Source organism: Catharus ustulatus, chromosome 2, assembly GCF_009819885.2.
Source record: "Catharus ustulatus isolate bCatUst1 chromosome 2, bCatUst1.pri.v2, whole genome shotgun sequence".
NCBI classification, from domain to species: Eukaryota; Metazoa; Chordata; class Aves; order Passeriformes; family Turdidae; genus Catharus; species Catharus ustulatus.
The window spans coordinates 58,509,190-58,535,460 of record NC_046222.1 but is presented as its reverse complement, the minus strand read 5'-3'; the positions used below and the strand labels follow the sequence as shown (position 1 = coordinate 58,535,460).

Sequence of the window (26,271 nt, the reverse complement as noted above, 5' to 3'; positions counted from 1 at the left end):
CTCTCACATAAGGAGTGTCTCCATATATCAGGAGTAATACTGATGTAAACCTTATATCCACTTCACACTGCAGGAGTAACAGGCTTTAAACTTTAATCAGTTTTAGAAGGAACATAGGAAAACTGGTAAAGTATCACAATAAAAGGCCTTGTCCTGTAATCCTGTTACTGACAGCTCAGTAGTACCTTTCTGCTATGATAAAAGGAAGACTCCATCTCCCTTCGTATAACATGGGTGTCCACAAATCTCATTGAAGTATCATACATGACACTCCATCCTGTGACTTTGCTCAGAGGTTACTCCTTCTGGAGGTTCATCCACACAGCTACCACCTATCTCATGCCAGTTATAAATTCCCAGTTACAAAGGGGGATAACTTGTCATGACAACCCAGAACATCTCCACAAGGATCCAGTCTTAAGTAAAAGATGTGGCAAGCAGGTAATTATGAAGCACTGCAGGAAAAAACCATGAGCTCCTGCTTTTTTTAGGAATGCGTATCTTGTTTTTATTTCTATTTGCCACTCACAATATAGACATAAACAAAATTCAAAGCATTTCTGGACTTTTAAAAGAATTCCTTGGCATTCAAAAGAGCTCTTCATCACTCTTTTGTGAGAGTTAAGAGGGCAGGCAAAAATAAATCACATCAGCTTGACTGTCAAAGGTAACTTTCTTCAGAGATCTTCACAGTTGACAGGGCCTGAAGAAACAGAGATTCCTCACAAATAGATTTCTTCTCAATGATACACTATCTGGGGGAATCACAACCTCAACAAAAAAGCTTTCCACTCAGCCAGACCATCTTTGCAATGGAAAATGGCACAATGACTTAAAAAAACCCAAATATCATGAAATACAGCTCTGGAAAAGGAGGCACTGATCACTTTCATCAAACTCTCCCTATTCCACCCAATCCTTGCAGCAGTGAAGTTACTTCTGCCAAAAGGAAGGAGATGAAATGCAGAGACAATTTTCAGGAGAGGACAGTGATACATCCACCTTCCCTGAAAGCAAAGATGAACAAGTGAACAAAGTTCACTATGAAAAGATGGAGTGGGAAAACTGGATCAGTCATATGCAACTCACTGGACTCAACTAAAATTATGAAAAACTGTAACTGAAGTTAGCCAGTTACTCAGTTTGCAAATAGAAAGTATCTCACTTGAAAGCAAAACCTTTCAGTTCTCCCAGAAAGCACAAGGCATCAACACCAAAGCACAGATACTCTGTACAGCTGGTTTCAGTCCTAATTAAGCACCAGCCTCAAAGGTTGCATCTTTATACAAGATTGCTCATATGCTGGAAATAACAGCTACAGGAAATTCTTCTGTAACATTCCACAGGCTAGTGTTTTATTTCTTGAAAGAAATCACTAAGTTAGGAAGAAGCAAATCATACCTTGTTTATCTTCTCTTTTGGATGCGTCAGGAGATGTGGGAAATAAGACAAAACATCACAATTGAGAACAACTTGTGTCTGCTCATCAGTACCAGTTACTATGTTGCCTACTGCTCTCAGTGCTGCTGTCTGAACATCCAAAGTGGGAAGGAAAAGAAATTGCATGTTAAAGACATTGCTGTTACTTACACTATAACAAAGATAATTTTAAGCTGTCTCTTTATAAAAACACTTTGCAAATCACAATTTAGCATTTCATCCTCTGAGCTACATCAGAAAAATGCATACTGTTTCATCAGAAGACACAGTACATCACAGAACAAGTGAACTGCGGCTCAGCTCAAAAAGTGTAAAGATTAGAAATTAAAAGAATATTAAAATCTTAGAAAATTAATTCATCATGTACCTGATCTGCGTTACAATTCCAACAGCAGCTTCTAGGCTCTATGTCTGCTGAGGTTGCTCACTTCTCCATTCTGCTCCCCGCTATGGCATTCAAAACCTCACGACTACTTACTGAGTCTCAGGTGATTACAGAAATGGATTTTACATCTTTATGTATTGGTCAGTAAATGCTTTACAAGTGACAGAATACTGGAGAGACTTCTTTCATCAAGTGAACTAGTTGACAAATTTCAAGACAGCCAAATTTCATCCAAAGTACAAGCTAAACAAACATGTCAAACGCACAGATACACAGAAGAGTTCTGTGTTACAGCAGAGGGTTCATAAAAAACCCAGTACACATTAACTAAATTGTCTTTAAAATTAATCAAGTAAGCTCAGTTAACCATTCACAGCTAATTACAAACTGACTTTACTAAAATGACTCAGCATTTGCAAATATTTCCATGTGCTAAATTTCCAAAGTACTGATTTCCATTAGTTATTCAGATAGAATATGCACAAATCCACATATGCAGCACCAGAAAGAGGGCATATTAATTGAATTCTGGAAAACGTAAACTCTATTGTCATTAAATATTTTAGAACTACAAAAGGAAGGCACTCTGGTAATCACATAATGGAAGTTAATATTTAACCTGTTACTTTCCTTAAAACTGTGTTAGCACTGTTTTGCTTGAGTTTTCTTTCTTTTTAATTTTTTTCCCCAGTGTAGGTAACACTTTTTCTTCAGTTTCACCTGCACAAAATGTAGCTATAAGTGTTCATATCACTAACTCCACTAATAAATACTGTAAGGCACATTTTTTTAGCAAACAGCATACAAAGGACTATTCAAACAACTGAATTAGACTTACTTGAACTTTAACCTCCTGATGACTCAGAAGGGGAACTAGAAAAGGTACAACTCCTGAATCAATCACCATTTGTATCTGTTCATTTCCACCATCTGTTAAGTAGGACAAAGCCCAAACAGTGTCCACAAGAATCTACAAATTGGAGAGAACATGGTTTACAGGTTGAACAGAAAAAGCCATATAATGAAGGCTTAATTTAGTGAACAACATTCCACTTATCTGGGGGTGGACAGGGGCAACCATGCAATTTAGTTACAAGAAAAACTTAAACATGATTGTGATGAGACTTAATCAGCAATATGTTAGATTATTATGTACAGCTAGGAAAACCAGGGCCATTTGTTCCATCAGAGCAATTTCTGTATGTCCTCTCAAACCCCTTTTTAATTAAATACCACATTTTAGTGCATAAAGTGACAGCATACATCATCTCACAAGAATAAACTGTTGGGCTTGATTTGCATTTCCAAGACAGACAACCAGTTTAGGTAAGTAGTTGCACTTGTAACTTTCTGAAGAAAATGCCAACACAGCCTCCTTAGCATGGTCATAATTTGTTAGCTGTGCTATCTTATGATTATGGAATACATAAATTCCCTTAAGTCTCTAATCCATCTGACACTTTAGCATTTCTGATCCATAGCACAGTTCTGAAGTGAAACTGCTAGCAAGTCTGGATGTATGCCTTCTTCTGCCTTCATATTAAAAATAAAAAACACAGCAAAGGAAAGGAGTTCTTACGCCAGTTAAAGGACTAGCAACTATTGTAATGTGGCAACTGTTGAAGTGTTCAAGCAAAGCAAAACCCACAGAGAAATGCCTATCATGCAGGGCCATCTCAGAATCTTAAAAGAAAAAAAAACGTCACTGATGACTTGGTAACAAGGATTAGAAAGCCCTCAAAAAGTTAGACATTGAAAGGCAGTACCTGAAGCAGAAACAAAGCCAGCAGAAAGGGATATCACATCACATAGAAATGATGTTAGGAACTGCAGGAAAAGAAATCTGGACCCCACTAATGACATAATCTGTTGAGGTACCTAGATCTAGCCTACTTTTAAAATAGATACCCATTAAAAATTTCCAGCTATGAGAACAGTTGAATACTGCAGTACTAGAACACAGGAAGGACTTTACAGTCCTGACCCACAGGCTGCTGCCACCCAGCTCAGGATGCCAGCCAGCACAGCCCAAAAGCGTTCCTGCCACAGCCTGCTGCTGCCCTCACCTCCTGTGCTGCAGGGACAGCAGAACGTGCTGCAGTGGAGCCACTGTGGCAGCAGAAGCAGTGAGAGATGGTGCCTCACCAGTTTGCTGCCCCACAGCCCTGCTGGTGACGAGAGCAGCAGCCGCCAGAAGCGCTCACAGGACTGTGGGCTGACCTACCTGCATCACTGACTCATCTCCAAAGATAGGTTTGCTGCTCCAGTACGGAGAGGCTGGGACCAGACTGGTACCTCCAAACTAGCACCTGACTCTCAGGATCAAAATGACGGACACCCTAATTGAGATCAGTCAAAACCTGGCATCACAGTCTCATACCTACATCAGTAAAGCTCTCATACAATCATTGCTTGCAAAAAAATCTTTAAAATTTGGCAGGGAAAAAGAGCCTACAGGTTAGAAATATATTTGGTTTTGCAATGAATTCCCTTCAGTTTTGTCCAAATTACTCATTGAAAAGCCACCATGTGCTGTCTCCCACTCACATTACACTGGGAAAACCCTGGCAAAATCCCAGCCTAAACTGTACAAATATTTTGTGGAGACAAGCCCACTTTGCCATTAACAAAGCAGCAGAAACACTGCTACTACAGTGTTGAACTAGCAAATGACAGTCCCACCAGTCTTATGCTTTATTTTATCCCCAAACCCAACACAAGGGTTCAATTCCTTCCTCCCTAAACTAAAGGATCACTATAGGGATTGCAAAGTTCTGATAGAAGGAGACACGCAGCTCAGCATCCCTATGTTACACAGATCTTTGTTCTGAAGTCCCAATATATAAGGCTTCACAAGGTAAATCCACTCCCTAGGACATTACTTGGAAAAATACAGGTAAACTCATGAATCAGGAATGTGGGAAGTACTTAAGGTTTAGTATTAAAAACATGAAGGTTATCAAAGGTGCCACAAAACAATAGTTTATAGTTTATTTCTGTTTGTTTAAATGTATTTTCATATGCGACTTCTTTAATTAAATGTTGCAAAGTCAGGCACCCAACAGGTTACAGAAGTTAGGTTTATCCTTATGATCACAATATTTGACTGGACTGACATACAGATTACATGTACTTTTTTTACAGATATTACATATCACCTATGCAAAATTATAAATTGGGGCAGAATTAAAGTGCAGGTGATGGTAAAGCTGGCTATTTAGTTTTCTAGTGCTCAATTCAAGAAAGGATTTTTTAAAAGCTATTTCAAACGTACAAGATAAAAAAATGCCATCTTTTACAAAAGGTATTTCAGAAATGGTATTTGCACTTTTTTTTCATGCTCTGAATGACTACAATCACATTAGCATTCATATTTAATTATGCATTTATGACAATTATACATAAATTAACACACATACCCAAGTTTACCACTTTAAAACAATCCTGCAGCATTATCTTTCTACAGAAAACAAAGAATCTAAATATCTAAAACTTTAGAAATTACTTACGTTTATATCTGTATGGTAAATGAGAACACACAATGCTGGCAAAATCTGAAAAGAAGTTCATCAGTCATTACAGTAGAACAAAATTGGTGGTAAAATTATGAATCCAAGTATTGCAATCACAAAGCTTAGCTTGAGTCTGTTTTAGTATATTGTAATCATACACTTCCCAGCAGCTGGTCATTCCCTCAAAATATGTATAAAAACATCTGTATTTCAAATTTGCGAAAATATGAGACAGTACTATATTCCAGACACAGAATGTAGACTGTATTTCGAGGGATAACAAGCAAATAACAGAGATAAGACACCCTGCTGCTATTTTAAAAGCCTTGTTATCACACAAAAAAAATTATTAGCTTAGTATCAGTATATAAACCACTTGGATTAAAGTTTAATTTTTTATAATCACATATGGAAAAAATATAAAACTGGGCTGTGATAAAACTGCTTTGAACAGAGTGTGTTGTTTAATAAAGCATTACTTGTAAATTTTTCCTGTTTGTTTCATTTTTAAAATTTCATCCAAGTTCAGCTGTTAACAGTAACATACTTCACATGGCTTCAAAAACTGTATCTACACTTATGAATTTATCTTAAAGGTAAGAACTTTACAGTTCTAGTCAAGTAGCTCCATTTTACTAACTGTGCCAACCCTATCAACTGAGCATTTGCTCTATTCATCAGCTTAAAAAGATTTGCAGGATTTCTGCTCAGGTTAGGACATGGCATTGACTGCATGTGCACAATGAATTGAAACACAAACCATGCTACATGTCACAGCTTACACTCCTCTTGCTGAAAATGATTACATTTTAATTCTACGTTTTAATTCTATGTACAGAATCAAATTCTAGCCTTTTTTTAAGTGAAAACATGTAATGCTGAGTACTTTAATGCTTTCTAGTGTGTTAATTTTTTGTTGTATAGATCATCACTTTAGTCTTACTCTGTTTCAGACATTACAAATACCTTTATTACAGCAGTTGTAAGAACCACCAAATTGGTCAAATAATTTCATCTAACAAATGGTAGAATGGCACAACAGATGTGCAGTGACAAAAACCAGGCAAAAATTCATAGTATGACAATGTAAAACATTTGGTCTCCAGCCCAGAGTATAAAGCATTATCTGTCTCATAATTCTTTATTTACCTCCTGAACTGTCTCCATAGGCGGTGGGGGGTCCTTATTCCTGCAGAGATTTACAATGACCCATGTGACGTTCCGAAGGAAGGTGATGGGAATGGAGGGATTGATGAAGGACAGAAGAGGTTTGACAACTCCCAGTGATATGACATAATCTCTACACTGAGGACCATCACCTACAGAAATGAAAATTGTTGCAAAAGAAATTACATTAAAAATGGAAAATCTTGAAATGCAATGCAATGACATGTTGGGATACTGAAATTCTATGTTTCCTCACCAATAGTCTACTACTAAAAGGTCATATTTAATTAAATATACATACGTAAAGTTATGTATGTATATTTTAGGAAACACAAAATTTATCCTGTTAATGTTTTGTATAGCAAGTGATACTATTATTTAGAAAAAAAAATAGGTACATATGTAATTCTGGTCCATGTTAAATACTTTAAAAAATTTTATCAAGACACAGAATTCAGAGGAAACATAGTCTCTTATGATAATGCCAATGTTCAAAAAGTCAAGTTCTAAAATGGAATGCTCCCTGAATTCAAATCATTAAAACAAGAAGTTACCTATAATATTTCCGAGAGCCCAGACAGCTTGCTCACAAACATTCTGGTGTGGTGAATGAAGTAGTCTCAAAAAGAGGGGTACTGCATCTGCAGAATGCAAAGATTAGATCTGTTTAATAATGGATCTTGGTATACGAGCAACATTTTTACTGATTTACAAAAATCACATTCTCCACCATGCCTTATACATGTTTATGTTATGAAGGGTGCACAAAACGTGGGCTGAACATTTCTATATATATCCAGAGAAGGGAAAAATGGACTCGATAACAGAATTATTACTCAACAATGCTCTCCACATTTAAACATTTCCCCGTATTTCTCAAAGTGACAGGCAGACCCTCAAGTATGCAGGCTTGAGGTTTCATGTCCCGGTAATTCAGATTCTCCAGATACCCAGGATCACAACACATACCAAGCAGAATGACATGCCTACTTGTGCAAACGTGCTTCATATCTTGACTTTAAGAAAACAGCTTCAGCCTTCCCAAGAGGTGGCTATAGTTAGTTTCCATATGCAGTGAAGATTTACATCCATCTGCCAGTCCCAAGACATGTTTTAATTTGTTCCTATTTAATGCCAGCAACATAGCAAATTAAGTAAGTGATACTGATTTTAGATACTGTCTGTGGAATTAAATATATTTGATAGAGCTAAGAAACCATCCCACTACTATTCCTATGCACTGTTTTCCTTCAGACAACCCATACTGTTTGAAAGACAGTAATTCTTGCAGCAATTTTAAAAATCTATATATGATCTTACTCATCGTATAGTCTGAATAAACTAGATCAATTTATATACTGCTAAAGACTATTCTTTTCTTGCAGAAATAGCTTCACAAATTTTTTAAAAAGTGCAACACAGTTTGTGAGCAACTGTGAATCAATACTGTGTTGATAAAGTGATAATAAGAAAAAAACTCTGATGTATTTTCCTGAAAAATACAGAGCAATGAAGAATAAAGACAACCCAATATTCCTTCCCTAGCCCAGATGAGTGATTCAGCCATTGCCTATAACTGACAAGCAGGGACAGCAACACACTTGCTTAAGAACACTCACTCTTATAATAATCATCCCACTTCCATCAGCTCAAGTGGAATATTTTAGCTTCCTTCTCAGCAAGTACTGAGATTGCAATTCAGCCATATATGCATTCAACATTTCTCAGAGAAGAGGGTCAACTATAATTTGTATTACACTGCAATCCTGGTATGCTCTCAAAATCAGGAATGAAGCTATTTCATAACAGCACTCAGGCAGCAGCAGGACAACCTGAGAGAGCATGAGATGAGGTTATCTGACCTACCACTCTAAAAAAATTAATTACCCCTGCTCCAAACTGGCTCCTGCCAAGAGCTATTCTGTGCATACAGTACTTCTTTTGCTGGGCCTTCCAAGTACCATCTGTCCCTCCTGATTGCAGGAGGCTGCCTTCTTTTGTATTAAGGCTGCATCAGCCTCTTGTGTAGCTGCAAGGGTCTATTGCTTTGTTTCCTCAAACTTTTCCTTATTTAAAGGGAGAAGAGCTGGGAGACTGTTTTCCCTTGGTCATCTTCCAGTCAAAGCAACAAGACTTTTAGACTGAACTTTACCTGCTTTTTGATTCTCTGAAGTAACTTAGCACATTTTCTTCTTTTCAAGCATTAACTAAACAGATTTTGGGAGAAACATGCTCCAGTTTGAACTTCTAGTAATGGCTCAGGTAACAACAATGCTTTTGGTTGTGCTGTGCATACTGTTATTTTACTTTTAATTTTTACTTTGAGATTTTTTTCCTGCACAGTTAATACTATAAACATCCTTTCTGCTAGTTTCATTCAAACAGGACAACATTGTGCGACACAAAAAGAAAGAAAACAATGACTAACCAATGAACAAGTTGAGAAGGAAGAAAAACTTGGGAGTAGATTTTCAAAGGTACTTAGACACCAGAAAAGCAATCTAAAAACAGAGGTGCCCAAATCACATCAGGAATTTTTGAGACAAATTCAAGATATTGATTTTTTAATTTTTTTTAAGCCTTTGGATTTTTATCTAAAGCTTATTTTGGTAAGACAGTGTTATCAAAACCTGATTTTGGTTGATAATAATGATAATAATAGTAATAGTAATAATAATAATAGTAACTGTAGTAGTAGTAATAATAATAATATTGCTTCAGTATCTTAACTATACAGAATCTAATAATTATTCAGTTATTTTATTAGCTATGAAAATGTACAAACCAGCATTTTCATTCAAAAGGCAGAATCATACACTTTAAAAAAACATCAAATAACCAAGACACCATTTTCCCATATAAAAATGAGAATATGAGTAAGTCAAGACAGTTTATTATATATTTGCTTATCTATAATCTACTGTTTAATGACAACATATTGTATTTAGTATGATTGTTTTAAGATAAGTATGCTGGTCCATAAAAGCTATAGATATAATCCTGAAAAAATTCTTTGATTAATTTATCTTCAATTGACTTCAGAGTTTCTTTCCTTTCTCACTGTCTGGTTAAACAAGAAATGAAAGCAGCACAACAAACTTGTGTGTACAAGAGATATTAATCATACAGACAAGGAAAGTATGGTAATTTTCGAAACAATGCATTTAAATGTGCAACCTTACATAAGTGTATGTATTTAACAACTTTAATGAGATTTACGAACACACCTTTGAGGCAGAAAGAATTAATTCCTAACAAAAGTGTTAGTCACAGAGCAATTAATAGTACATGATTTCAGAAATCAAACCAAGAATGAGAAAGGACTTAGATTTTTGTCATAGTTATTGTATCATCTGTCATTCTCTACCTTCTTTATGGGGAAATCCTGTCTGGGATCCTTAACATTAATTGTTAGCAACAAGCAGATTAATGTTTAAAAGCGAATGTAGAAATCTTTTCAAAATCTTCAATAAATCTTTAGGACAAACATGTATTTATTACTTAATACTTTATGGCATCGATAAGAAATGGTATTTGTTATCCAAATACTTTTCCCCGCCCCCACAAAATCCACCCCTACTGCCTCCTCCCCAAAAAACCTGAAGTTATAATACTTACTCGACTGTACAACAGCTTGAGTCTGTGCAGAAGTGCCTGATGCTATGTTAGTCAATGCCCATGCAGCTTCAAATTGTAATGAAGGACTGTAATGAAAGAATTTTATACTAGTCAGTTGAAACATCATCTGAAGACTATTTTATGGTTCATTTCAATATTACTAGCTATATCCATCTAAAATACTCTCATTTAGGCAGTACCACGGGGCTAAATTTAAAAAAAACCCCACTATCTAAGCCTGGACTTTTCAGGGGAAAAGCTGTAAGCAAAGAGACCTTGCATCCTGTGACCTTTCGTAAATCATCCATCACTCTGAATTAATATTAGTAGTAACAACAACAAAAAAACCCCAAATCAAACCAAAAATCCAAACTACCAATTAAACTTGATTCTTCCAACATTACATTGCAGACCAAGTGGAAGCTGGTATACTTGGATACACACATTTTCCTGCACCATCACAGAGAGGGGAAAGATCTAGAATCAGTATGAAAAGACAGCATCACACCCGACTTATTAAATACAGATAAAATCAGTTACAAATGTAATGAAAGCTTTTCCTTTTTTCAAGGGAGAAATCTCTTTCAAGATGACTGTTAACTGTTACTAAACTGCTGTTGGCATAGTCAAAACAGTTTGCACGAAAACTTTAAGTATTTGCTTGAACATCAGTTAAGAGTTCTATAGGCTACAAAAGAGTTTACAGCCCATGATCATTAGCACAACTGTGTCTGGATTTAGGAAGAACAGAGACTATTTACTATTAGGTGACTGTTTCATTTCCATGGGTCATTATTGGTCATGTTTTACACATAGTAATAAGCACCTACTTCTTTTAAAATTTTTTGTGTATTAATTTCCAAAGCAATTTGATGTTTTATTGGGGATGGGATTGCAAAAGAATTAGGTAAAAACAAATCGTACCTGTCAGCAGCTACCTATAAACCTTTAAATTTTAGGATCAAGTGCATTAAAACTCTAGGTTTAGATTAGTCTCTTTTCTTTCTCTCATTATAAGCTTTCAAGTATAACATGAATAGCTTTAATGATTTGTTATGCAAAGTCTTTTCGGAGTTTAACTGCTAAATATTATATAGCAATCACGATTAAAAGTACTGCTTAAAAAAAGTTGAGTTCAATTTTGAAAGAATTATAAAACATTTACAAGGATAAATCATACAAAAACTAGTAGAAGATTCAAATTAAAAGAATTTTCAAAGCACTGAACCATCTACTTTTAGAGCAAACAAGCGTTCATGACCCATTTTCAAATGCTTTCCTGATTTGAATGTTATTGTCAGCTGCCTTCCAAGCAACTGTTTTGTTAAACAAGCTAGGGGAAAAGAAAATCCTACTAGCAGTTCATAGTTTTGCAGCCATCAAAATATCCCAAAAATACCAAACCATATTTTTGAACTTCCTAGATCTCATAGTTGCAGAAATAACATTGAAAATGGAAATACTATACATACATTCATGTCTTCCTGAGATCAGGCTAAAATATTTACCCTAATTGTGTTAGCCCTATCTATCTGAATCAGAGGCTCAAGATTTGTTGAATACGGCATGTTTTGCTTCTTACATGTCATTAAACGCTTACAGCTAGCTATATGCTCAGTGTTCTCTACCTTCTTCACTGAAGCTCTTTGTTTTCCAATAAAGACTCAGACCACGCTCACCATGTTCTACCATCACGTAAAGAGAGCAGCAGAGAGCCAAACACACCTTGCAGTGAGAAGAAACCAGAAATTTAAGCTAATAATCTTAATGGAAAAGGCAAATGTATTCTGGAAAACACTCCTGTTGACAACCAGCACGTTCTCTGCCCTCATGCAAATACACACAAATCTGTGGCAGGTTTCTTAAGAACAGCTGGTTAATGGCTGAAATATTCAAAACCAATGAGAAATATAGTAAGGTTTTCTCCATTAGCTGGATATGCTCAAACAAGCTTGAAAAACTTAAATGACATTTCAGTGCCAGAATAAATATCCCTGGAGAACTTGTGACTTATCATCATGGAATGTGATCCACTGTGTCAGAATATATGGTGCTGGAACCCTCAGTTTCATTTCAAATTTTTTTTTTTTTTAAATGCAAATTCGCGGTAACAGTGAAGATTTTTAAAAGAATACTTACTTATCATCCCTTTCTAGGCATTTTACCAGAATTGGTAAAATTCCAGATTTTATTAAGTCATCAATAGGTGGATTTCTGTCACTGGATAGGAGTTTTCTGTGAAATCAAAAGTAGAAGTAAGTAACTTCCATAACAAAAAATGTGTATAAATTATGTTACTACATCTTTATTTATTATTACCTTGCAGCTTGGACAGCACTCAGTTGGATCACTGGGTTGTCACTTGTGGCATTCTGAAAAAATAATTTTAAAACCCAGTAAAAATTAGAAATGTACAGAGCACACCCTTCTGGGTAAAAAAAAAAAAAGTTAAATGGAACATACCTGCAGTATAGCTTCTAGTGTTACATTTTGCTAGGGAGAAAAAAAAAGTTTTAGTAATTTTGCTGATAGATTATAGCCTTCTAAACATTTACTACAAGCAAACTTATTTTATCAGTGTATCAGTTATGCTTTCAAGTAACTGCAAAATAACAGAATACATTGTTTAAAGACATCACCAAAGTTTTAAAAATAATTCCAGAATCAAGGAACTTACTGCTTTGAAGTCAGCATCAACATCAGAATCTTCTAAGCTTTCCTCTTGAGGAACATTTCTTTTTTTCAAAAGATGTTCATCTCTTTTGTTCTGTAAAGAAATGACAAAAAATAAAGCTAATGCTTATTAGTACAGGGTGGTGATACACAATGGATCCTTTCAACACATAAGTATAGATATGGTTGCCTTTTTTAAAAGGCATTTGTAACTGCAAATAGAATTTGCAGTATTTTAGCTGCAATAATCTGGCATCTTGCTAATCAGACAGATCTACGACAATCCATTACATTTGAATTAATTAAAGCTTACAGTCTGGAGATCAGTTTTCTAACAGGCATTCACAATACTCATAGCTCTGCATGACATTAACATTCAGCCACACAAATTCTTTTTCAGTGTAAGATTATTTTTCAGCTAGACCTGTTTAGAAGCTTCCTGGTCACTTCTATTTGCATTTTTTGTGAAAAGTTGCATGAAGTACTGGCACTTGCAGTATTTCCCACTCATACTGGTAATCTAATTTCTGACTTAAAACAAGACACCCTCCAGTCTTAGCTCCTTTAAGGAATTACAAAAAAATAAAATTATCTTTTCAATGGTAAAATACCCATTTAACACTTCATTTTAACATTCCTAATTTAATGAATTTGAAGACATAAAACAGTAACTTAGAAAGAAAACAAATCATCAGTTGTTTACATGGTTTTACAAATTTAAAATGCATTAAAAGTATTATACCAAAATTACTAAATGGTCTCTTTCAAATTTTAGACTTTTTGTTTGGTATGTCTAGAGATACAAAGACAGAAGGGGCAATGGAAGATGACGATGTAGTATATATATCTGCACAACTCTTTGTTTGGTTCTGGTTTTTTTATAAGCTAATTAAGAGTCGAGTATTTAATGATGCAAAATGTTGAAAAAGAGAGCTAACTCTAACATGCTAACATATACTAGAAAAAAATCTAGTATACTAGCAAGGAAAGGCAGGCTTTTCAGTCCCCAATTATCTTATAACCACAGTACTCATTAAAGAGATTTTATAATACCACACTTTGTTTGCAATACATCAAAAAGCCTCTAAATAGAATGATGTGTTGAAGGGTCCCCAAAATTTTATGTTATATAAAACAGCAATTCCAGGTCCAGAATTTCTGGGGCGTGTTTACCTTTCAGACATCTTAGAAAGAACTTAAAACAAGTTTGAAACACTCCCAATAAATTTATACTTTTTTTTTTTTTTTCAGATGAGACACAACTAGAACAACAAACAAGCACGAGAATAACCCTTTGATGCAGAAGACAAGCACCCAATGGCTTGGCATAGTTTAATTTTGGTCAAGTTTTAAGTATAGAAACTAGATACTTGAAGAGAGCACAAGACCACCTAGACTGTCTGTGGCAGCCTCTCCAGAGCTGTGCAGCATTGGCTGCATACATGGATTAATCACATCCATACAGACAAGCACCACAGGCAGTTTGCTGGCAAGTGGATCTGGAGAGAAGGAAGATGGAAAGGAGCAGGCAGTTAAACACTGACAAAGTAGTTTTATGCAGACAAACTGCATCAGGCAGAGATGCATTAACTGATAGATTCACCATGAAGACCTGTAATGTATTTACCTGATTTTCCCACACCAAACACTGAGCTGAACAAGAGCCTGGCTCTCTCCTGTTTCAGTAAGCCTTCTACACCTGCACATACAACTATCGAATCCTTCAGCACCATGAGCATACCTCAGAAAGTGCCTCCTTACTGTTAACCTTAACCAAAGTAAGTACAAGTAACAGTCCATATTCTATGGCCAAGATACTACACCCCCTTAAGAGAGAGAAAGAAACTTCACAGGACATAAACTGACCACAGAACAACCAATGCTGCAATTTCTATGCAGGCAGTGTCTTCAGGCCATCAGTCATATGGCGTTATGGGCTCCAGAAAACATTACCTCAGCCAAGGAGAGAAAGGAACAAGAATGTTCCTGCAGCTACTCACTGTTTGCAGGTGGCTAGGTTGAAAAACAACCATCAGAACCAATATAGAGGAGCTTCCACAGTAGCATGAGGCAGAGAGGCTAGTACTTTCTGAGAAGTACTAGAAGTTTCTATTCTAATTAGCATTTATAATAAAAATCAAAGTGTTCATGAAACCTTACAGTCCTAAACAGTGTTTCTAAGGCTATTTGAAATAGCTCTGTGCATCTGCAAAAGTGTCCAATCCCTGGACAGCTAAACTGCTCACTCCAGTAACTTGACAGGCTAGTCACTCTCCTAAATAATCAAAAGAGGATGATTTGCAGCCTGCCATGGCTTTAAAATGCTTATATTTTGACATACGGTAGCAAACTCAAAAAGGTTTTGCCTAAATCAAAGCACCAGCCTCTTCTGCAGGCTCCTGTGGTGAAAACAAAGACAAATTAACATACCTGGATACAGCTGTCCTGCTCAAAGCCTGGCAGGACAGCCCTCTCAAAGGTAGATGCATCAGAGTAGAATGTCTAATGAAGGGTAAAACCTTGTCACAAACAAAATTCAGCAGGTCTCCTTCTAAAGGGCTATCCTCAACACTGCCTGAACCATGTGTGCTACATACAGTAAGTATAGTAGTTCATAAAGAGGTGCTGACTGCTGGTTATAGGCACTGCCAACATTCTGGTAGAGATCTCACTACAGCAGCCTACAAAGGTTTCTGTACAAAGGCATGAATAAATATGCCAAATGAATAGATAACAGTAAAGATATCAGAAGGGTACTTTCTTGTCCAGCTTTTAGGACAGATGCCCATTATTTGCTTCACTGACACTGGGATGGCCAAGCTATATGAACAGTAAGTATTCAAATCCTGCACATCCTGGTACTTCTTTTATCTTCTTGGAAGATGGCCACAAGATTTTAAAAAACATAGAAAAATGCAGGCAAGTTTCAAATGTTCAAAAACATGATTAACAGAAGACTCCTTGTGGGTAAAGGGAACATCCAAAAGGCTCTGTGCTGCACTGCACTTAATACTAGGGGACATGGCCAATGGGATGCTCTAATGGAACTGTGAAAGGTCTCCAATATGAATTTCTACATATTTTTCAGCACTGGACACGAAGGAAAGCTCTCTAAGAGTGTCAGTTGCTGTGAGGTTTCAAGATTAAAAGGGAAAAGAAATAAACAAGAAAATCTTTGCCTACAGGTAACAAATACCATTACAAAATGTTTCTTTAGGTCAGGGGAAAGTTTAGGAGCTCAGCAGCCAATAGAAGTTCTCATGGCATGAAAGAAAGATAATTAGAGTCTTCTGAGGACAAAAAGAAGAACTTCAAGAACAGTTCAACATTAGAAACTGGAGCTCCTAATGCTAGTCAGTATTAGATATACTCACAGATGGCAACAAGCAGTTCTTGCCCCTGTAACTACATCCAAGGAAAGACTAAGGGTTCAAGCCAGTAATGGAAGTAGATTCGGGTTTTCTGGACATCCCTTTTAAGCTACCACTGATTCCAAATCAGATTCCAAGATTCTTCGTCAGATAAAGCACATAGCTACAACTTCTCCTACGCTGGAGTTCTGCTAATTCAGCTTTGTGACAACAGAGAGCAATCATAATGTTCCTGTTTGGTTAGTGCTCATCTTTCTCAGAAGAGAAGATTGACTAAAAATAAGTAGACACACACAGTACAGCCTAAGCTCTAAGCATGGATTGCAAAGATTGAAACCTCTTAAGTCAGGGAACAGCAAGATCTCACCAAAATGGATTCAAGCAAGCCTCCAAAGAATTTCTTCATAGCCCTTTTCAACTAAGCCTCTAAAAGAATCCATTAGGAATGCAATTTTCTTCTTGGGGATTTTTTTTTAAAAAATGAATCAGTTGAAGCAGGGTAAATGCATATTCTTTTTCAAGAATCTGTGCTACAAACACTTGATAGGGAAGCCTCCAGAAGAACATACTAATAGTGCCTCAGTGTCCCTGTCATTGTGGTCATCCTTCAAACTGGTAGACTTACATTATATACTAAAATATGTTCTTTACAGCAAATGAAAAGCTACACATAACACACTGAGCTGGAAAAGACACTTAACTGATATGTTTTACTATCCTGAAACTAAGCATTTTCTTTTGGATTTTCAGACTTATTGAGAATCAGAAAGGTATTTTTTCCAGTACAATGTTTCCAGCAACATGAAAGACAGATTCCTTTCTTCAAGGAGTCTTCTACTTTATTTAGGGCTATCATGGATATATGCAATCTTATTAAAGAAAGATCAGAGTAGAAACAAGGACAATATGCCAGGGAAAGAAGTAAAAAAATAATAAAAAAAAAAGGACATATCCCCATGACTCTTTAATCCATCACTTATTTAGCAAATAATTGCTTTGCCTTGCACCAAACTTAATTGGCAATTAGAGCTTTCATGAGCTTATGTCTATGAGTTCTCAGGGGCAGCTGAGTTTGCCAAGAAAGCCAAAAATAAACCTTGCAAGAGATCATGGAAGTTCTTAGGATTCCAGTTAGCGGCACAGTATCCTGTATTTCTGCTGAGGTTAGGAGCGCTAAGGCTTCAAGGGTGACATCTAACTCAATGATCATATCACTGACCCGGCTAAGGACTACCTTTCTTTAGGCACACAGGTGGCCCAAGTCACACTTCATCCTCAGAGAAAGCCAAGCATGCAGAACCAAAGGACATCTCAGAGCAACGGAATTACAGGATTCATTTAGATGTAGAACATTAAACTGAATCCTAGCCATTGCTCATCCACCATACACCCCTTTAGTTTGAGACTAACAGATTAAGCCAATTAATTCCAGAGTCCCTGCTACTAGCAGAGCAGCCTTCAGCTATCTGGGATGCTGAAACCAAGTGATGAACACTCCAAATCAGACTTCACCAAGACACTGTACTGAAAAATTTTAGATTCTAAATCCTGATGCAGTCTCCACCACCTGACACTGATAGTGTCAAAACTGACACTTATCTGTCAGGAAAGGGATATGGCATTATTTAAGCTCTCAGACCTGCTGCTCTACAAATAATGTAATCAGAGACCAAGACTATCTTTCCAGAAATGTAGTAGATCCATTCTCAAAATGCATAGAACACAAAGCCAATATGAAATCAGTAAAAGGGCACCTGACCATGAGGAGTATCATCTGACTAGCTCATGATGCTGACCCCTGCCTCAACCTGGAATCTGCCAGACTACTGCTACCTTTTCATGTCAGATAGTTTTGTTAATCTTTGTTAATTAAAATCCTAAACAAATAATAAGTGATTGAGAAATAAAACCCAGGGAGAAAACAAGAGTTCCTCCTGAATAAGAGCTGTGGTGTGAAGATAGTGAATAGAGATAATATATTCTTGAAACACAGAATGTGTTGCAAATGTACCTTGATGTCTGTCATTTCAAGAGAATAAACACCTCACACTGATGCATGCAGAAATTGTTTACTACTGTTCAAAGCCGTGATTTTTTATTTATTCCATCTTACTAAACAGAGATGCGAGCAATTTCATCAGATCTATTCATTTAATATTTATATCCATACTGATTCAAAAGACAAACCCAAGACTATGTAGTGCTTCAACTGTACAGATTAAGAATACTATGCTCAATTTGTCTCTTTTCTTCAAAGCCAGGTGCACATGCAGCATCTGAGTAACTGGGATGAAGAGAAGACACCTCTTTCCTTTGAAGAAGCACTGGTGGATTACTAAGGTCATGCCAAAAATTCCCTGATTTTCATTCATCCCTGATATTCCCTGATACTCATGCTACAGCAGCAGTTTAACTGTAAAGACTGAAGCAATAATATTATAACTTATCCTTTCCACTGCTGGAGCTTGATAAAACATACCCCTTACCATTTCAGTCTCAATTTTGTACCAGAAGGAATGGTACAGAATCTCATCTGCCACAGAGTTCCCACAGCAAACCAGTTGCCCACCAGCACCAGCTGAGTTGACAGACACTGAATTTATTATTAAAGCAGATTTTTTCTGGTCTCCGCAGTGAAGATGTTTCACCAACACTCCAGAAGAACACCAATTCCTGCATTTAAGAGTGCTGCAGTTGTTGTTCATTCTTGATTTACAGTCTGACCCACATCAAGTGCTCAAGCTTCTCCTCTAAATGTATAACTGATCTTTGCACATGCAGTTTTCAGTGAGACTTCACTGGCAGCTCATAGGTTTCCTCCTCATTTTCACTCACATATTACTGCCACATGCTGGATTCCTTCCACAGGATAATCCCTTGCCTTAAGTGTCTGACTTGCTCCCCACCATGCTTCTGTAATAAACTGGCCTTGAAAGTGTGACCTGTTACAAAAACCAATTATAAAAATTAATTTCAAATTAAAAGTCTCAATTTGCACTGAAAAGCTCCCTCTAAAGATTACACTGGAATGCTCACATTCCATCGCAATTTAATGATATGTATAAGGATATACTACATAAGTTAAGCCACCTTTACAGGTTTGCTTTGCTAGGAGACACAGGCTCCCAACTGCTATGAATGACTCTTCCCAGCACAGATCTCAGCTATACAGTGAGTTTTGCACCAGTTCTAAACAAAGAGGGCCTCCAACATGTCAGCACAAACTTCCATTGTTGATCATTTGCCAGTCACCTGGGTCAAATCAGATTTCTTTGACTAATAATTACAGTCTCAGGATGAATCTTCAAAATATTTACTGTTTTTATTGTAATAGGATAGAGAAGTTTTTCTGTAAGACCTGAAAAAAAGTCCCATTTTCCAAGTGGAACAGAAGGATCCCAGGAAAATACGGGCACAAGATTTCTTGGTTGCTCCTACACAATCAGGTGATAAAGGTAGACAGAATTTCTTAAAAACAAGTCAAGCTGATTTCTATCAACATAGTTTATATTTACAAACCGTTCACTTTGATTTTAGGAGGATTTTGTCTTCTCAGTCTGCAAATAATGAAAAAAAAAAAAAGGAATTTGGTGGGTGTGCACTCCTAAGCACCACTCAAACTGTCAAGGATTCAACTGGCAAACTGGAGATAAGTATCAAATGGGAGACCAAAAGGAGCTTGGGCTATACTGAGAATATTCAAACCAAACACTTATCAGGTCATTAATGAAAATAATACAAAATACAGGTTATACCAAGCTGTAGAGGCCCTGAAACATACTGGAGAACAGAATGGGAAAGCCTGGAAAAAGCAGATGTAATTCAGAAGACAGAAGTCAAATGTAAAAAAAAAAACAAACCAACCTGCATTTATTTAACTATGAAAAAAACCCCAAACAACTACATTTGCTTTCTAGTATTCTAAGTGTACAAAGCATAGACAGACTGTGTGCCTATCAACAACATATTTAATATAAAGAGGAATACTGTGTTATGATCTGTTTTTCATTATTCCATTTAAAACTCAGCTGCAGCCTCCATTCTTTCAGATTTCCACACCTTCAAAAAATACAGGCAATTTGGATCCGAGAAGCAGCAACAAGTCAAATCTAGGGAAGACAATGTTCAAGAAAAGGGTGAAGAACTGAAGGTGTCTCAACAGGATAAAGCTAAAGGGGCCAGTATGAAGTCCTCAAATACACCGAAGGTACCCCAAAAGCAAATGAAAGTTTACCCTTTCTCTTAGCTTGTAAAACATCCTTCAGGAGCAAGTCTTTGAGATGCCTAGAAAGGCTGTTGAAAGAGTTATGAAAGACGAGGGTGTAATGAATGCTTCAATTAAGCAGAGCAGTAAACTAGATCAGCTCTCATACTCATGATCTTCCCAGCCATACTGACACTTACCCAATATAGCCAAAATCTGATCCCCAAATTAACTCCCTTTACAGCACGGAAACAATAATTTTCAGGAAACAAAATAAATTAACAATCTCACTTTTTAAAGGCTAAAATTCTCCCTTTCCCATTCAGAGATTTTAAACATTTAAACAGCTGACAGCTCCACTGTAATAACTGGTATAGAGACTGAATATTTTTTCCAAGTGATACAGTGGAGTAAAGCAGTACTGTTCTGTTGTACTGAGCTTCATAAACTGGATGAGAAAAATAAATTAGAATCAACAGTTAGTATTTAACAAATTTACACCTTCTCTATGTAAGTTTGGGGCTATAAAGCAAAGTTTATGAAAAAATATTTTTAGTTAAGACACCAGAGCAATGTTAGAAAAGTAACACGGTTGATAAACAAAATCAGACTCACCTTCCGCAATTCAATTGTAACTTCATTTCTGTGTCTTCTCATAGTCTGCAAATAAATAAAAAAAATGTCAAGAAAGTAGTATTCTGTTTTGTAATCAGCTGTTTCTAGGTAAAAAGTGCAGTAATTCATCTAAAGACATGGAAAATTGTGCATAATTTATAACTCAGTCTTTCCTAGGAGGATGCACTTGGGTTGGGTTTTTTTGGTTGGTGGGTTTGTTCTCTTTTTTCCTTTTAATTATATACCTTACAGAAAGCTTTGTTATAAACCACAAGAAGTATCCCAAAGGTACAAAATATTGACTTCCCCTTGGAGTTTTACTAGAATTACTCTCCAGGTGTTTATATGCACTGACCAAAGGCAGCAGTAAATCCAGGTTAGACAATCTCATATTCCCATATAATCACATTCACAACTTAAACACATAAGCTGTACCAGTTCTCTGGTCAAAATCAATCATGTCTGACAGAAGATGACTGACCTCAATGCAACAAGACCAATCAGGCTTGTAGTAAAAGGAAACAAAGTAGTACAGTGGTATTGAGTCTTCTTAGGATCTATAGCTAAACACTGCAAAGGAAAACCAGCCTGTAAGCATCTTGGCTCCTTAAAGATACTGGGCACTCAGAACACATTCCTGACAATGCTGCTGTGCCTCTTTGATAAGAGACACCAGAAGACTGAAAAAAAACTTTAGCCTGCTGAAGTTGAGTGAACCTCCCTAGGTTCACTCAACTATCAGTGGAAAAGACATGTACCACGCAATTCAAAGGAGACCAGAACTGGATGACTGCTGGCAGTCCAGCAAGATCACCCACACCAACTAAAATTAGCCTTTTAAAATACTTCCTATGTCCTAGCCTTGCGACTGACCTTCACTGCCACTATCATGTTCCTTTTGAGTTAGGGCAAATAACTCCTTGAGCAAAACCAGTGAAGGCCAGCAGTATACAGTAAACACCAGCATTGCCCATAAGCCATCTAAGGAAATAGCAAACATGCTACAGATGAAATACAGGTAGAAAAAATGAGCAGATTTCACACCATGAATATATACAGGAAGTAATTACAATAGCTTCACTGCTCTCAGCCAGCTTGCACAGCAGTGCCATGGGCAAGAGTGCCACTCACTACACCAGATCGCTCAGAGCTCCATCCAGCCTGGTCTTGAACAGTGCTGGAGATTGGGCATTAAGCAACTTTTCTGGACAACCTGTGCCACACCACTCTCTCAGTAAAGAATTTCTTCCTGACATCTAATCTAAACCTACTCTTTCAGTTTAAAAAGATTGTCTCTCGTCCTGTCACTATCTGCCCGTATTAAAAACCCTTTTTATAAGCCCCCCTCAAGGTACTGGAAGGCTGCAATGAGGTCTTCCTGAAGCAGTCTTGTCTCCATTGTGAAATTCATCACCTTGGGTTCACTTGAGAGTAAGGAAGGATTGTCTTCCTGCCCACTGCTCAATTAACCAGCTCACTCATATAAATATGGGCAAAATTCTCCTTTTACACCTACAGGGTTGAACTCTACTACTTTAAAGAAAGCAAGTCCTCGTTACAGTAAGAGGACACCAGCACTACAGCATCTAACAGAACTGCACGTATTTCCCCCCTTATCATTTTGGTAAACCATTTGATACTTGTGACCATCTGAGCTTGCTGCAACAGCTCAGTATGATAAGGACTGGATAGCTGAGGAATGGGAGGGCATCGGGTAGGTTCCTTTGTCTGAACAAATGAAGAACCCAAGAAGTCATCACATAAAACTAGCAAGACCAGTCATTCAAATTCTTGTTCTGTTAGAACTTTATATTTGAATAATATAAATAACTGTGTCAAATTTAACAACACCATTTAGCCTGAAGTTTTTCAACACTTCTTCCCCATGACAGCTGCCTTCCAGTACTACAAGAGAGCTAGAAAGGGACTTTTGACCAGAGCACCGAGCGACAGGACAAGGGGGAATGGCTTTCAACTGGAAGAGGGCAAATTTAGACTAGATATTAGGAGAAATTCTTTGCTGTAAGCGGGGGAAGGCACTGGCTTCCCAGAAAAGTTGTGAATGTTCCAACCCTGGAATTGTTCAAGACCAAACTGGATGAGGCTTTGAGCAGCCTAGTCTTCTGGAAGGTATCCTTGCCCATGGCAGGAGGGTTGGAACTAGATCTCCAAGGCTCCTTTCCACTCACATCATTCTATGATTCTGTAACTCTGCATTTCAATTAAAAAATGTAATTAAAGAATGCTGCAAACTCTCCTTTTCTTGTTCTAGACACCAAAACTCTTTACTGAACTTTTCACTAGCAACACCATCCCACCTTTCCTTAATATCTCATCTTTCATTCCTACTTAAATTTTAAGGCATAGCCTATTCAATCAGTCAACTCGAGTGTCCACTAGAATGTTCCTCTCCAAAATCCAATATTGTACATGCCAAATTTAAGTCTCAGTGATTTAACTGACGCAAGGCACAATTTACTTTTAGATTTGCTCCCTACCTACAATCTACTCATTTTTCTATGCAAGAATACTCTAGAACACTTATGCTGAGCAGAAAAAAAAATCAGACTAAATCTGAAGTTCTTTAGAAGACAATGATAACATTTATCACTTATCACTCTCCTGGAAGCAGTGCAGATTTAAGGAACACTATATCTGCTGTGCTCAACAGTTCAGCAGCTTGATATTTTTGGCTTAGAAGAAACCCAAATACAGTGCAGTGTCAAGCAAGACATTACTACTTATTTCATCAATTTAAAATCTTCTCTAACAATACTTTCACTAAAGACAGTTACTCAGAGTTAGCCATCCATAAAGTGTCTACTGGGAAGACTCCAATCTTCTTTCTAAGGGCAAATAATTCACTCAGATTTTCCATTAGGATTTTTTCTTTGTTTCATACTTCCATTACTTCAGCCTCTCTGATCCTACCCTATTACAATTCTGTCTCAATATTTTTTTTTATTCTTTTTCTTCTTGTTTTTTATCAAGCTGATCTTCAAAATATTTCATTACTTCATTATGGTTTCCACATTTAATGTGCAAAAATGTCCCATCTTTTCCTCATTTAGAGAGCTACCACTCTTTAGAAAGATCCATAAAAAAGGTTATCACCTCTGCAGACATTCTTGCTGACCAGTACCACAGATTTTCTGAGCTCTGATACTCTTAAGGCAATCTCCATATTATGGGTTTTATCCTTTCAGCAGTTCTTTTGTATTTCATTTTAAACTTACTATGAGTGTTTTACTTTTTAAAGCAGCTCTGGTACATTTTCTTTTTAACTTCCTCCTTTAAAAGGCAGCAGAGGCAGTGCTCATCAACAAGTCCAGTGCCACCTCTTCATTCACAGAGCAAGTAGGTTGATAACTGGGATATCTCTTAACTCCATGGACCAATGAGTGTTATCTGCCTCCCACTAAACTAAGGGCTCCCAGCCTTAGAGAGTCTCCTGCTAGCACAGCATCTTTAAAAAAAATCTGTTTGTCAGGTTCATCAGGATCACCAAGAATCAGTGATAGAATGTTGGGGTAAGAGTCTTCCTACAAGCATATGGGACTGAAGTTCCCAAGAAGCCTGTGGTGCATTCTGCCTGTGGCAGTTAAACTTGGTTGCTATGGTTGGATCATGATCAGTGCTCCTTGCTTGAAGTCTGCTGACACTATTTCTAACCCAACACTTTGTGTCCCTGACACATGAGATGACCACTGCATATCAATGTGTTTAAGACCACAGATTCTACTTAATCTATACTTGTCAATTGTGGCCATTATAGACTGTGACTTTACATTGGCTTGATTACCTAATTTTATTCATGCTGCTTACTGAGGACTTCTTGAGACTGCTGCCTAGCTTGTTTCTCCTCTTTACCATTCGAGCTGATACACTAGTGACAGACTGCTCTATGGTAAGACTCTGAATGTCCGCAATTTAGTCATCCTTGCCTTGAAAGACCTTAAACATGTTTCAACTTCATCCTGCATATTCTTGCTGGACTTTTGGAAGCTTTATTTAAAAACTTGCAGACCAAAAGGTACAATTTCCAACCTTATCTGGTGGGGTGAGGTGGGAAGAGTGGGATGGGATAGGACAGGAAGACTGACAAAGCTCAGATTTTCCCTGAAAAACAGACCTAAATGATTCACATAATTTTTTGTCCTGATTTGGCATTTCTTGAGAAGAAAGTATTTAAAGCTTGTGTTTCAGATGAACCATTTTAGAAATACAGCAGGTCACCAGCACCTTCCTACAGGCTCAGAAGAGACACACATATAATAATGCAACAGCATATAAAAGAAGCAGTTTTAAGTACTACTGCCAGCCTCCCTTCAAGGAATCATTACCACTGTAAGCAGAATAACACTTTTACACAACCTGCAAGACCCAGCATGTAGGGAACTGATAGGCATTTACAATGGATTTATACACTAGTAGATTTCAGTAGAAAGGCTGAACACTTTCCCTAGTTAATACAGGTCAGATAAAACAGAGAGAATAGACAAAATTATTCTGCAACTTAACCCAGGATTAATTCCCAGCTTCCAGGCTGGAAGGACATCTGTTGAAGTCTGTGGATACCATACCGGTTGAAGCCTAGCAAGAGGTTACCAATGGATCTAATAGAGGGTTTGACATCCACAGCTTCTGACTATGATCACATCTTAGCATAATGTGCTCAAACAACTAACTTCACGGAACACTGAAACAGCACATCTCAACACTAACCCCCAAGTCAAGTTGAACTGTTTCACTGAATAAAAAATATAGTCTCCAAATCTCAGACAGGGAAAAGATGGCACAGGCAAAATCCTGCAAATAACAAAAATAATGATAGCTGCGGCATCTGAACCATAAGGACACTCCTAAACACAAGGTATTAATGCATCATGCACTAAGTGCAAACAGTAAAAATGAGTAACTACCAGTCAGCATTAAGAAATAAGAACACAACACTCATCAAGTTGTGCTACAACATTACATCTCAGCTGTTATACATGACTCAAGGCAAACTTAAGTTCATAAGGCTTTTGTAACAAGAGATTTCTTCTCCTCAGTTCACCATCTGTAAGGTACAATTATTTACCAGTATGTTTGACAGACTGACATAACCACAGTAATGTGCCAAGTACTGTTAAGTCTTGTAACAAGTCAAAAGTAGATGTTGAGTAGTATTTCTAATTTCAAGTTCTTCAGCATTTTGTTATTTTATGAAATAAAGCATAAAAACGCCCAAAAAATCTGCTAGATGTTGTTAGATTAATCAGTGTTTCACTTCTACCCTGAATT

General features: G+C 37.0%; 1 protein-coding gene across 2 annotated transcripts in view; it reads right to left on the bottom strand.

The window, feature by feature from the left end:
- KPNA3 (karyopherin subunit alpha 3) overlaps positions 1-26,271 on the bottom strand; it is a 50,382-nt gene that overhangs the window by 6,830 nt on the left and 17,281 nt on the right. For both annotated transcript variants that reach the window (XM_033052006.2, XM_033052007.1), the window contains 11 exons: positions 20,986-21,030; positions 12,800-12,889; positions 12,586-12,615; positions 12,442-12,494; positions 12,262-12,357; positions 10,123-10,208; positions 7,059-7,145; positions 6,487-6,656; positions 5,335-5,379; positions 2,664-2,795; positions 1,402-1,530 (listed from right to left, as the gene is read on the bottom strand). In XM_033052006.2, coding sequence (XP_032907897.1) covers positions 1,402-1,530; positions 2,664-2,795; positions 5,335-5,379; positions 6,487-6,656; positions 7,059-7,145; positions 10,123-10,208; positions 12,262-12,357; positions 12,442-12,494; positions 12,586-12,615; positions 12,800-12,889; positions 20,986-21,030 — 963 coding nt within the window. The remainder of the gene's footprint in view (positions 1-1,401; positions 1,531-2,663; positions 2,796-5,334; positions 5,380-6,486; positions 6,657-7,058; positions 7,146-10,122; positions 10,209-12,261; positions 12,358-12,441; positions 12,495-12,585; positions 12,616-12,799; positions 12,890-20,985; positions 21,031-26,271) is intronic.